Here is a 14,015-nt window from a genome sequence, read left to right as displayed (position 1 = left end):
ATTACGTCTTTTATTTTGAAACTGGAATCACGTTGTGTCAAAGCTCACAAGTGTCTAAAATCAAAGAACATAATGTGTGTTTTCACTCCGCTCGACACGGAATCGAACCCATGTCAGAACGTGATAGTACAAACCTTTGTCAGCACCGGAAATGTCTATAAGCTCCACGGCAATGTTTCTGTAAGCCGAGCTCCGGCTGTTCAATGCATGTATTATGTATGGCTACTAAGCGCTGCGCATATACTTTGCAAAACCCGTTTTTCATGCTGAATCGATGTTCGGAGCTTACTATTCCTTGCCAAGATGTCGGAGTCAACAAATGCGTCTCAGGTCTGAGTGTTTTGTTGATCTTTCGCTGTAGCTCTGAATGATTTAGATACTTCTATGGTTCTTCAAATTATTTGTTCTAAAATGTTTACAGGCAAATTTAACTGATGTTCGAAACAGTATCAATAACTGACGAATCGATTATTGAGTTCGGAGAAACTAAGTCAAACTCGTCAATATGAGTCAGGGCTGACAGTAACTCTAGTAACAGTACACTGACATAGGCTATGATTATTAAACAGACACGACGACATGTGCTATAAGCGATTCATAGTTCCACGTCGCGTATGAACATAATCTAACCAATATCAGACTATACTGTACCAGAATGCATTGTGCATTGAATGACCGCCAAGTAATCGAATCCTACAAATATGTATCGATAACTGGTTTTGCCTGCCAGTTTTATGGCATGTAATTATTGATATGTATAACTGGCTGCTGTCTCATATGTGATGATGCATGCGGCATAACTGACATATTATTCACGTGTCAAAATACTATGTATAATGACCAATATTGGCATTATCAATAATGATTGGTAGATATATCCATTTCATCCCTTCTATGTATTTCATTTTAACATCCTTCAACAAAATAGTTCTGAGGTGAAATTGGGTTTAACATGATGTTCCACAATTATTGAACTATACCATGTCTGACTACTACTAGTACTACTCCGGACTGATGCTGGTTTTATAATGTTTAAAGTTGGCCTACTGAGATACCATGGCACAGTTTAACATAGATACCCCACTCTGTCACGGTATACTGACTATGAGCAGACCAGTCCTTTTTTTATCCGCTTTATTCCCAGTGCCGGGCAGGGTAACCACAAGTACCATCTTTTAACATATTTTAGTATGATGCGTCCGGGAATCAAACCACTGACCCTCCGCTCTCTCAGCAGAAGCTCTATCCACTACACCAGAGGCATTCTTCGACAAACATGACAAGACTTGTTAATTGCTAAAGTTTCTGACAAAGCATATATTCATTTCAAGTAATGCTGAAACTCAAGCTGTCTTTATCATAAATCTAAATTTATAAACTCAACACATTTAGCTGTTGCAATTATGATCTGGTAGACATTCCTGCTCCTCCTGCTTGATTTCTAATATAATAATGGTTATTAAGCCTTATTGCATTAATGGTCAAGACTCACACTGTATTAACAAGCCATCATTTGATGTTTTAGAAAACGACTGATTTCACGAACGTTCCTCTCAGCCATGGCGATTGTCAAGACAAAGAGAACCCGAAGAAGAAGCCAAAGCGTGTACTGCACTTCAGTGATGGTATCCTAGAGGAGTACTCCACAGACGAGGAGGATGTACAGATCAAACCAAAAGAACCATCTGTCGACCCAGTCAGTCACACAAAAATGGCATACAGTTTTTATTTCAATTGCCCACTGACCCTAATTTATTACACCAAAGATTACTGACTCTTCACTAAGCAGAAATGGTATATGTGGTAGATTACATGTTTTTTTCCAATTTGTCATAAACTTACCAGTCAAACAAATATTTCCCATATTTGATAACACTGATGTAGAAAATTATGTAATTGGACATCCTTTATCTAGAAATAGTTTTCAATGTTCTTGATGTTTAAAAATGTGTTCACATTTCCTTGAACAAGTAAATTCCCTTATCCTCAGTTAAAGGCCACTTGTCTCCTGCCATTGTTCTATGTACCAGTAAACAAGGCTGTGGAAAGCATGTTGCGCAGCTTCACTACCGCTGAAGCCTTATGTAAATGTTTTAGTTGGTTGAAAAATTAAATGACTTTTTACAAAAAAACAGACTCGTATAAAATAGAGGTGTAACAATACAGTGTGGTCGCGATACAATATGTTTCCCGATGCTTAGGGTGTGACACAATTGGTATCCTGATACAGTACTTATATTTCACAAGTTGATATTCTTTCTTTTTGCATGTGAATCACAAACCTGAATCATTTGTTATTATAAATTTTAGAGATCAAAGATGGGGTATTGTAGACAGAAACATATTGGGAATGTTACGCTATTTACGGCCAAACATGAAATACTAGAGAATCTGCATGAGCTGGTGGTTGAAGAGTTTCTGTTATTATTCAAATGATTTCACACCAATATAATTTACAATGAAATGTATCATATGTATTGCGATACATGGCCCGATAACTAATGTATTGTATCGTGGGCCTTGCATCATGATACAATACTGTATCGCCGTATAGTTACATCACTTATTAAAAATGGTGAATAATACCAATAAAAGTAAACAAAAATTCTTTCTGACAAAAAACACAATCAGTTATCTTTTAGTATTGTTTCGGAATCGTATTTCCATAATGGTGTGACCTATGGCTTTGTTTTTCATTCATAAGTAGCCGTACTTATCTGGAAGTTGAAAATTATTATTAATTTCTTTTTTTTCGACCACCTACAGTTACATTGAATTTTAGGTCAAGTTTTGTGTTAACCAACTGATAAAAACTAAAAGACCTCATCATTATTTACTGCTTTTTTGGCCTCATGCATGAATTGTCATACTGTCATTAGCAGCTCCTAATGGACATGCTTTATGATTTTCAGAAAAAACTGTCTTGGTTGCCATGGTTCTGGTATTGCTTGATGACAGCATCAGCTCGCACTCTATCAGGTAAATTGTCAGAGACCTCTTTTCGCAAGAAGTTAAGTATATTATGATAACTAAAAACGAGATTAGTAAGAGTTGTGCCCCTACAGAGTGAGTGAGTGAGTATGGTTTAACGCCGCTTTTAGCAATATTCCAGCAATATCACGGCGGGGGACACCAGAAATGGGCTTCACACATTGTACCCATGTCGGGAATCGAAACCCGGGTCTTCGGCGTGACGAGCGAACGCTTTAACCACTAGGCTACCCGACCGCCCCTGTGCCCCTACAGAATCTCCATAGGATGCTGAGGAGGTTGGACGCATCAAACCACTGTATAGTGATAGTAAAAAAATAAAAATGTTGCGATGCACATTGAGATTCTGCTCTTGAATAAGGTTCCCAGCAACTAGTGAGACAACTGATAGGTTCAGGGACACTGTGACTTGGTTGATTGAGTGGAAGCTGCTCATAATATCATTCACTGGTTTGTCTGGTCCACTGTTATATAGATGAGTGGGGATGATTCAGCATTAAACAACAAACTGTTGTGATACTATTGCAATAGTGATACAGCTATTGCACTTCTATTGTGGCAGTTCCTGTAGCAACATGCAACATTGATTCATTTGCATTATCTCCCATGATGACAAAGCTTATCACTATCAGGGATGCAACTTTCTCAGAAAGGCTTACTGGCCTGAATAGGGATATCATAAAAAGACACTTGCTGAAATGTCTGCTAGCCTCAGGATACATTTAACATCAGCTAAGTCTTTAAGTGGCAGTTTGGAGTGATACACATCAGAAAGTGAATTTATGGATGTCAACTTGACCTCCATTCTCTTCTTTATAAAATATTCACACACTAAACATGTCGGCCGAGAGGCAATGTCAGTTGTTTGACAGACAAAGCTTTGAGTTTTTATCACAGGTGGGAAAGTTTAAAAGATTTTTTAATTTAATTTTAATTGATGGTTATTATTGGAAGAAATAATTTATGCAAATTATCTTAAAATGTGAACATGTTGTATCAGCCAAAACACCTATGGTTGGAACAAAAGAGTCCATGCAGATGAAACCACTATATACATCTGTTCTCTCCTATTCATCCTCTTGATCTATGATGACTGGTAGGGATTCTGAATAACATACATCTACTTTTGACTCAGTCCTCTGAATTGTCAAGTTACAAAATTATACTTGGTTATATTAAATTTGATAGTCAAGTCCCTTTAATCGGACATGGTTGGTTGCATATGATTGTGTCGGATTAACGAGTATGTCAGATAAACGAAATTAAGTAGTATCAATGTTTGTGATCGAAAATCGGACAATTAACGTACACGATAGATAAAGATACAAACACGTAATAGAAAAATGAAAAATGATTATCTGATTTTATTGAGATTGAGGTAATCTAAGCAGGTGATTAATCCTGTTTTCTTTATTTAAAGCATTAATTGTTTATTGTTAAGCAAGTTTATCTCTGCAGCCGTTGAAATATGCAACTACCAGCCGACTCGTCTCGCATCAAAACACGAGGCTGTGTACTCACGGGCACATGACCACGGAGTACGCTAATCACTGTGTCGGATTAACAAGACTGATTAATGAGTGATTTCAGTAATTCGTTGCAAATTAGGTGTGTTGGAGTCGGAGTGCGAGACTGTCGGATTAACGGGTATGAATAGCATTGATTTAATCAGTTCCCATCATTTGTGTTGGACAAAGCTGATTGTCGGATTAACAGGAGTTGACTGTATTAACATGCAATTGATTGATCCTGTTAATCATTAATATGTGTTGACATATTTGGGGTTGATGTGTTGAAACAGTGTGACCATAGTGATACAGTCAAATGCCCTGCTCGTAAGGAATGGCAAATATATGCAGCTTCTGCGATGTGGTTTGTATGTCAGTATATGGTGGCAGTGAGATGTATATTCCTATGAATATAAAATGAAATCTGATCTTTCCATCACTACAGTGGCAGACCTGTGTGGAGAGAAGTTGGCCTGGTTTTTCGGCATCACAGCTCCCAAATACCAGTACGCCATTGATGAGTACTACAGGCTCAAGGAGGAGGTACTGTGACATAGAGAACATGGACTTATAGTAAATAGTATCATATTACAGATTGTTTCCTTAGCCATGCTTAGCTAGGGGTTTCCTGATGTGTGAGGATTTCTGTAGCCATGCTTAGCTAGGGGTTTCCTGATGTATGGGGATTCCCTTAGCCATGCTTAAGCAAGGGGTTTCCTGATGTGTCAGGGTTTCTGTAGCCATGCTTGGCTAGGGTTTCCTGATGTATGGGGATTCGCTTAGCCATGCTTAGCTAGGGGTTTCCTGATGTGTGGGGTTTCTGTAGCCATGCTTAGCTAGGGGTTTCCTGATGTGTGGGGTTTCTGTAGCCATGCTCAGCCAAGGGTTTCCTGATGTGTCAGGCTTTCTGTAGCCATGCTTAGCTAGGGATTTCCTGATATGTGGTGGTTTCTGTAGCCATGCTCAGCCAGGGAATTCCTGATCTGTGGGGTTTCTGTAGCCATGCTCAGCCAGGGAATTCCTGATCTGTGGGCTTTCTGTAGCCATGCTCAGCCAGGGAATTCCTGATCTGTGGGGTTTCTGTAGCCATGCTCAGCCAGGGAATTCCTGATGTGTGGGGTTTCTGTAGCCATGCTCAGCCAGGGAATTCCTGATGTGTTGGGTTTCTGTAGCCATGCTCAGCCAGGGAATTCCTGATCTGTGGGGTTTCTGTAGCCATGCTCAGCCAGGGAATTCCTGATGTGTGGGGTTTCTGTAGCCATGCTCAGCCAGGGAATTCCTGATGTGTTGGGTTTCTGTAGCCATGCTCAGCCAGGGAATTCCTGATGTGTGGGGTTTCTGTAGCCATGCTCAGCCAGGGAATTCCTGATCTGTGGGCTTTCTGTAGCCATGCTCAGCCAGGGAATTCCTGATCTGTGGGCTTTCTGTAGCCATGCTTAGCTAGGGGTTTGAAATGAGTTTTTTTGCATTGATTAATAACAGAATGACGTTATATGATAAAGAAATTATTAGCTTTGTAAGCTTCCTTAATGTCATATATTCGGAATGAGAATTGTATTATGCAACTCACTTTCTGCGGACCAGAAATAAATAAGTAAAACAACTCATTTACTGTCAAATTTAAATCTATTATTTAGAATACTTTTAGTAAAATGCCAAAACACAATAAATGACAACAAATCCCTATACCTCTCTCTCCACTCTCTCTCTCCCTTCCCCCCCCCCCCCCCCCCCCCCCCGGCCTACTTATGTAAGGAAATAAAAAAATATATTTGAAATTGGTTTTTTTATGTTCTTTTTTTCCGACCTACTGACATGAATGTTTGGGTCAAAAATCTGTAAAAAATTAAAAAACAAATGTCTGGCCTAACAATGATGTTTCTAATGCAGGAGGACAAGGACAAGGAGATGATGGAGCGTCAGCATGCAGAACTTTCCTCGATCAACATCCAGGTAGTGGAGCAGAGTAAAGTCCCCCAGCAGCCTGCCTCCCAGTCCCCCCTCAAATACTGACCACGGGACAAGCAGAGAACATACAGAAATCCATCCCTTATACCTATTTATTGTACAGTATTACATGAAACTGGAAAATAGGAAGTGAAGATGTACTTGGGGTTCCAAGGTAAACTAATGAGTCCTCGATGTCATAAAAATATTTGAGGGTGTGTGTTTTAAAAAAAATATAATGTAATTACATGTTTAAAATTCATGCAATTATATTAACGATTTTGGTAACATATAGAATTATGCCAATTTGATTGCATTGTGGTACTTGCATGTACCCGGTAAGCAGAACCCTATAAATCCAGGTGGAAGGGAAGCAATAAAACAGCACTATGACAGTTTACAGTGCAGTGTTTCAGGACATAAAATACATTGTGCAACATTTGTATGCACTAGGGTTACATAATGAGGGATTTTATGAACAACACTTTATCTCTTTCTTTTCAATGTTCGTAGACTTTTACTTGGAAGGGTTGAGGCTTTTTAACTTAAGGAGGATTAGTTATTTCAAAAAGTGTTTTCAAGGCATGAACGACAAAATAGTAAAAACAATTTTTACGATCTCTGATTTATTTAACTATTAGTCTTTTAAACTTTCATCTGTCCTTGAAAAAGTGTAGGTAGAACCTCTGACCTCCTGTAAAGAACAGTGTTATTAAGGTAACTAGATACAAGTGTTATGCTCAATACACTGTAGGATCTTAAATCACAAGTCTTAGTGTGGTAACATTATGACATGGTAATGATTTGATGTCACAAGTTCACTGAGTTACAGGACAGTGGCAATGCCTAGTGGCTAATTAGCTGTAGCCCATCAGGCCTTAGACCCAGGTTCGATTCTCCACATGGGTACGAGTGGCCAAGACGTCTGAGGTGCCGCGATTAGCTGTGCAGAGTTGCGTCCCTTGGGCACGCCAGAAACCTATAATTGTGGGTTCGAATCCAGGTTCGCCCCGATTATGTTTCAAGGTTTGTCAGCACCATACCCGTGCTCGTGGGTTTCACCGAAGTGGTAAACGTCTTAGACCTGCATCACTTCGGGCTTTCCTCCCACATTAAGCTGACACACTGTGATATAACTGGAATAATGTTAAAAGCGGCGTGAAACCCAACTCACTCACTCACTCCCCACATGGGTACATCATGTGGGGCCCTGGTGCCCCTGGTGTAATATTGTTGGAAGAGAGGTAAAATCATTCTCACTCATCACGTTACACATGATCTGTAGGTCATGAGTGGAGCTGGTGAATCACATAGCCTGGTTACCTCAACGGTGTCACTCTGTCCCAGGGATCCAAGTGTTACCTGCAAATACATCAATGACAGTTCAATATCTGTAACCATGGTAACATTCCCCTGATTCAGAATAATAATGCATTCCATACGTATATGTTGATGCTCATTTGTCATCCCAAACTGCCTTCCACAGTGAAATTGCAGAACAATGTTTTTCAGACCATTGTGACGTAATCGGTTACCATGACATCTAAAAAAAATACATAACTAATTTCTCTGCCATTGAAGCCGGAGAGCTTTATTTTTTACACTGTATTACTGTCTACGAAATGAAAAAAGTTGGAAAAATGATTTTGGATGCTAAACAGAATCTCACCCTTGTGTCTCTTGATGTCAAATTTATCACCCTCAATAAAAGTTTTAAGCTCTTCAGCAAACATCAGTTTTAGACTTTTAACAACTTCTGTTGATACATTTTGATAAAAAGACACTGGGTAGATTCTTCCTACACATAATCATCAGTGGAATGTTTCCACACACTATATCAAAACATCCAGTGCCACATTTCTCAAAGTGTTTTATTTGGATACCCATTGGCACAGGAGGAAACATTGGGAATATGTCACATAGCAAGACCGTAGGACGTAGACAATGCATGTGCTTATACTGACCATGGAAGCACCTGAATTGTCAGTATCTGATGTCCCAAACTAGTCACATTTTGTTTGGACCTGACTGACGTGCACTCTTCCCTGTCCGAGATGATGTCAGTTGAGTATTAACTACCTTCCTGTACTGACTTTACTAGTTGTGCTTGCTATAGCTCTGAATATTCATATCAATAATCAGAGATCAGAAATTGATTATTAATCAAATATATCTGGAGTGTTTTTCCCATATGAAAGTTATGAGACTTTAATTGTTTTCTTGAGGACAACTGTTACATTGCTTGATAGGCTGGCTTTGCTGTGACTGTGCACCTCACTGACTGAATGATCTTTATGGGGTTTTTTAATTTGTGAGGCAGGCTTTAAACTGCTGTAGCTTTAAGACATATTTGCAATGGATAATCAGTGTAGGTGTGAAGATCAATTGCTTAATCAATTATTAGATCAATCGCTCCACCTTTATAAACCAGTACCGTCAATAACTGCAAATTTGCTGATGCGCATTTTGCACTATTCTATCTCACTACAAAGAAATATTGTAGCTTGTGTGACAATGGACCAGTTGCCGTCCACACCATGGGGGCACATGTCTTGACACCTCAAGCCTTCCTCTGGCTTCGATTATCAGTGCGGGCAACTCAATACATTCCTGAGTGTGCTTTGTGCAGACACCAGACAAATGTTACCACTGTTCTTTTGATACATCAAAAGTTCTTCTTTCTGTTGGAATCTTTGTACAAAGTTGCTTTCTTCATGTTGTGTGAAAGATGAAATACTCATATTGATGTACGACATGTGTAAATCTCAGAACCAAAAATGGTGCAGATCTGTCAGGACTGAAGTTTGTATTGTATTGTAAGATTGTATTTAAAGCAAATTGCGCAATATTCATGAGTTAATAAAACAACTCATATGGTCAAGAGACCCTAAGTTATTCTCAAATCCGTATCAGCCAAGTTTCATATCGGAAAATGTATGTATGTTACTATGCATCTGTTTGTGAACATTTGGTAACCAAAGAAGTAAAAAGTAGAATATATTGAATTATAGTTAACTGTTGTTTGCCTATTAAAATTTATAAGCATGTTTGATGATTGAATTTAATACTACTTGCATTACATTTTATGAATTTATGTTCAAACAAGAAGACAATTTCATTCCTTTGATTTACCATTTGGAAGAAGATCTGGTTAATGATGACTGCTATCATTGTATCTTTAGTGATTGAAAGGACTGATTTAATTTTGACTTGCATTTAATTTTTAAGACTTGGTGAAAAATGTGTTTGGTATTTGAACAGTACATGTATTTGAAATTGCATTAACACTTGCATAATTATATACTGTTTTTTAACTGACAGTATCAGTCGAAATTCCTCTTCAGCATTAAGGGCACTTGGTCAGTGATACACCATACTTTTGGGGGTGGGGGGGTGGGGGGGGGGGGATTACCGTGTGAAATATACCCTGTATGCCTTGACAAATTTTGTGATGAGGTGATGTGAGTGGGTGTGTTAATAATTTGGCAAGTTTGAAAGTGTATATTATCTATGTATTGCTATATTTATTGTATATCTGTGATATTTCATAGGTTTTGATTTCTTTTTTCTGAATGGTGTGGAAGCTGTTTTTCTACTTTTATGATTTCAAAGTATAGTATTTTGTATTTCATGACATTGGCATGTGTCCATCTTAATAAATGGATTGCATGTGTACTGAATAAATTGATATATAAAAATATGATATGCAATGAACTAATTAATGTACACACAATACATTTATAAAAGAATTCAAAGGCAACCAAATTATGAAAAAAAACTATATAATTGAACAAAACTACAATGTTAAAGCTTTAAATAAGTGTTTAAAGTTCAATGAAAAAAACAAAGAAATGACCATTATTGCTGTTTTTTCTTTCTGCAAGTACATAGTATACCCAGATAAAGTAGACTGGATCAAGACGCTCCCTACACACACTGAACATGAACAGACTTTTCTGTGGTACCAACATTGTGACAGTTGTCTCCCCTTGTCTCAGGGCCATAAGAAAATGTCTTCCCATGAGGAGTCCCATCTGCTGAACAAACCATCCATTCAATAACAATTTTTAAAAAATCCAAGATAAATATAAGACTCCTTTTGAAAGTCCAACCTTGGACGAACTTGCATATGCATATTAAGAGGTGCATATTTGTATAAGGCTCATGCATCAAGTTCACTGAGATAAACTCATGGTATCTTAGCACCTTGGGAGCACATGGTATCAGAGACCATATAATAGATTATTGATGGTATGCAATACCTCCTTAAGTGATTGATACTTGAAAATAATTTTATTGTAGTCAAACATGTACAGGTATTTCATTATTTGCTTGTTCAGAAACATGACTCGAATGTTTATATAGCTGTTTATAAGCCCGATGGTGTAGAGAGATGGATCCAGTCTACAGTATAGGCGACTTGTGGTGGGGGTCCTCCCACATCTGCAATTGTGTGTTTCCATTGTCCCATCTTCTTTGTGATGGATGACTGGTGCTTGTGTTTCTGAATTGAAATAAACTTTGAATTCTGCATACACACGTTTTGTTCTGGTTTGATGGATCTTTCTCATAACTTAGTAGTGGAAGAGACCCTATGCCAGTATATGGTCTCTGGTAGTGATATGGAAAAGGGCGAACTTATCTAGGAGTTCAGTTCTGTTTGGTATGGTATTTGGGTTTTAGCGCGACTTGGACCATTTAAGATCTGTTTGCGCCCAACACATCAAATGTCTTTTAACCAGAGCAATGTGAGTAGTGGAAATGAGATGATAACGATAAAGAGAGTTGTCTCCCTTCAGCTTTGTGCTTCAAGCCGAAGTTTCAATGTATATACCCGAGTCCATTTTGCATTTCATTTCATTGGCATGGATGGAATGTTTACTTAATGAATTGATATATACTGAACCACAAAAGAAACATCACCCCCAAGTAGCATTGCATGAAAAGTTGTCATTTAAATGTCTGGGTAATCTTTTTCAAAGTTTCTAAAATTTAACATTATCTTGTCCGGAAAAATGAAATTTGATGATAAAAAACAAAGCGGATGACAATAAAACCGATCGCCCAAACACATCACGGCAACGTCCATGGTAACCCGATGCACGTGAGTTCCGTGCAAATTGAAATGCACATGCGGTCCCCCATTTCTTACCCCAAAAAAATCCACCCAGATCGGATAACATTCATTCGTTATTGAATTGCTACCACATGACAAGATTGACAAGAAATCAGCGACACCAAACCCTTGGACGATTGCAAGCTGGACAAACCGCCCGGCAAGTAGCCAATGCATTTCAAGTCCACGAAAGGACCATATACAGGCTCCAGAAACGGTACCAGACCACCAACACTACTGCTGACTGACCACGTAGTGAAAAACCAAGGGTCACCACCCGACGTCAGGATCGTCACATTGTGCGACAGCATCTTCAAGATCGCTTTGTAACTGCTGCGGAAACTGCTCGACAGACCATGGGGACACATTGGTGCAGACACCGTGCGTCGACAATTTACGAGCAGACACCTCCACTGTCAAAGGCCACACCGAGGACCCATTCTGACTCCACGTCATCACCGACACCGTCTTCAGTGGGCAACACAGCACCAGCATTGGCGCAACCAGCAGTGGAGAAGAGTTCTCTTCTCAGACGAGAGCCGTTACTGTATCTCAACAGTAGATGGCGGCAGAGAGGGTGTCTGGCGACGCCATGGGAAACATTATTCGGATGCTTGTGTTGTTGAGAGAGACTCGTGGGGTGGTCCGAGCAACATGGTGTGGGGTGGAATTGGTCGTGCACAGAGGGCCGGCCCTGTGGTCTTCCAGAACATCGGTCCAGGGAGAGGCAATGGTGTCACAGCAGCTCGGTACATTGATCACATCTTGAGACCACACGCCATACCTCATTTGGGTGGAATATTGCTTCATGCGGCATTAAACAACAAACAAGCTATAATAATCAAAGCTCGTTCAAATGTATTAAGAAAAAAGAAAGAATTACAGTCTTATCAACTAGTGTTAAGATAATTATTTCGCTGAGTAGAAAGTATGTGCTTGATAAAACATAAATAACTCTGATATAGTTGGAATTTAACTGATTATATTTGGTTTGGAGTAACATACTTGTCTCTTGCAGGTTTCATAATCCCGGATATAGATGTATCTCACCCATGCTATTTATTACATTAGATTTTTTAACTTCTGTGAGTATTTTATGATGATGCTATTAATACGATAGTTTTTTTTGGTTTTTTTGTTCTTTTCAAACCAAATATGCTATGTTGTAGACCTCTTTAAGAAATGCTGGTTCCGCCCTTGCTCAAACATGAGAATATACCTAAAGAGAGACTGTGCCTGACGGACCGAAACACTTTTCGAGGGCGTCAACCCCCATCTCTAGGCACCCGGCATACCCTTGTATTTGTGTTGGCATCCATTAAGAACTCTTGAGTCATATCAGTGTACACAGCTGGTACAAGTACATAAGACTGTAATTTCACATTGATTGTATGACGCACGCTCATAAGTTATGGGCTAAATATTTTATTGATTTGTGACTTTTTGAAAGAAAAAAAGACGAAAAATAAATTTCAACACTGAAATGTTGACATTCGCTTACCGGAGAAACATTTCATGACACCCGCTGCACTCCTCGGCTGGCACTGTCAGTTTCAGTTTTGGTCTCGACTTGATAGTGTGTGAAACGCTGCCTATTTGGGTAATCATCAACTGTTAAGTCCTATGTACATCATAAATTCGATTCATGATTTTCCTCTATAGTCTCCCTTTAACACGAGAGACGGCCTGCCATGTTGAAAGGTGCTCGTTTCCTCTGTTGTTCTCATTGGAAAAAATCGCATTGTGACGTCACAGATTTTATGCATTCTGTACAATATACGTTTTCGAGCATTATGGCACTATATAAAGTGACACGTTGTGAAAAAATCGCCTTTTTGTCCCCCTAGTACTGCATGGAATTTGGCACCATTTTGGTAATTTCATATTAAATGGCGAAAGTTGGAATTCCGACCAAAAGTTTATGTTTTTTCGACAACTCCTCTGTCGGATGAATACGGCAAATGTGTTCCAAGATATATTAGAATCTCACTTTAAAGACTGTGGCCGCCATATTGAAAGTATAATTTTGCCCATTACCTAGTTATTTCCGCAGTTTGAAAGTTGATGGGCATTACAGGTACAATTGGTATGTGAAAAATATCTTAATTCAAAATCCTTATTTCTCATATTTATTTTTCTATTTTGCATATTCCTCTTACCCTTGTGTCAAGACAAATATTGCAAAATGCCCCAGAAACATACAGGTGAGCTACAGACCCATAACGGTCTATTTTTCTCTCCAACACTATGCACCAATTTCAGCATCAAATATATATTACATAATTTCTCGAAATTCCATAATGTCTCTACTAGATAACTCCCACCAGCTACATGAACACTGCATATGGCTGCGGACGTGGCTGCGGACGTGCTGGTGTATGGCTGGAGGGAGGGGGTGGACGTGGATGTGGTACTTTAATCAGTACCAGTGTGACAGCGGTATGTATCTAACC

General features: G+C 39.0%; 1 protein-coding gene across 1 annotated transcript; it reads left to right on the top strand.

The window, feature by feature from the left end:
- The first annotated feature begins 271 nt into the window (after positions 1–271).
- On the top strand, positions 272–7,480 carry LOC124145158 (protein FAM177A1-like). Its single transcript, XM_046514849.2, has 5 exons — positions 272–330; positions 1,526–1,696; positions 2,913–2,979; positions 4,945–5,042; positions 6,390–7,480. Exons 1-5 carry the CDS (start codon positions 304–306, stop codon positions 6,510–6,512), a joined length of 486 nt encoding a protein of 161 aa, XP_046370805.1. The 5' UTR covers positions 272–303; the 3' UTR covers positions 6,513–7,480.
- Positions 7,481–14,015: the final 6,535 nt, after the last annotated feature.

The sequence above is a fragment of the Haliotis rufescens genome, unplaced genomic scaffold (assembly GCF_023055435.1).
Source record: "Haliotis rufescens isolate VD_foot unplaced genomic scaffold, xgHalRufe1.0.p SCAF_3, whole genome shotgun sequence".
In the NCBI taxonomy this organism is placed as follows: Eukaryota; Metazoa; Mollusca; class Gastropoda; order Lepetellida; family Haliotidae; genus Haliotis; species Haliotis rufescens.
Note: the sequence above shows the minus strand (reverse complement) of the source record. Positions and strands in the feature narration are given on the sequence as shown.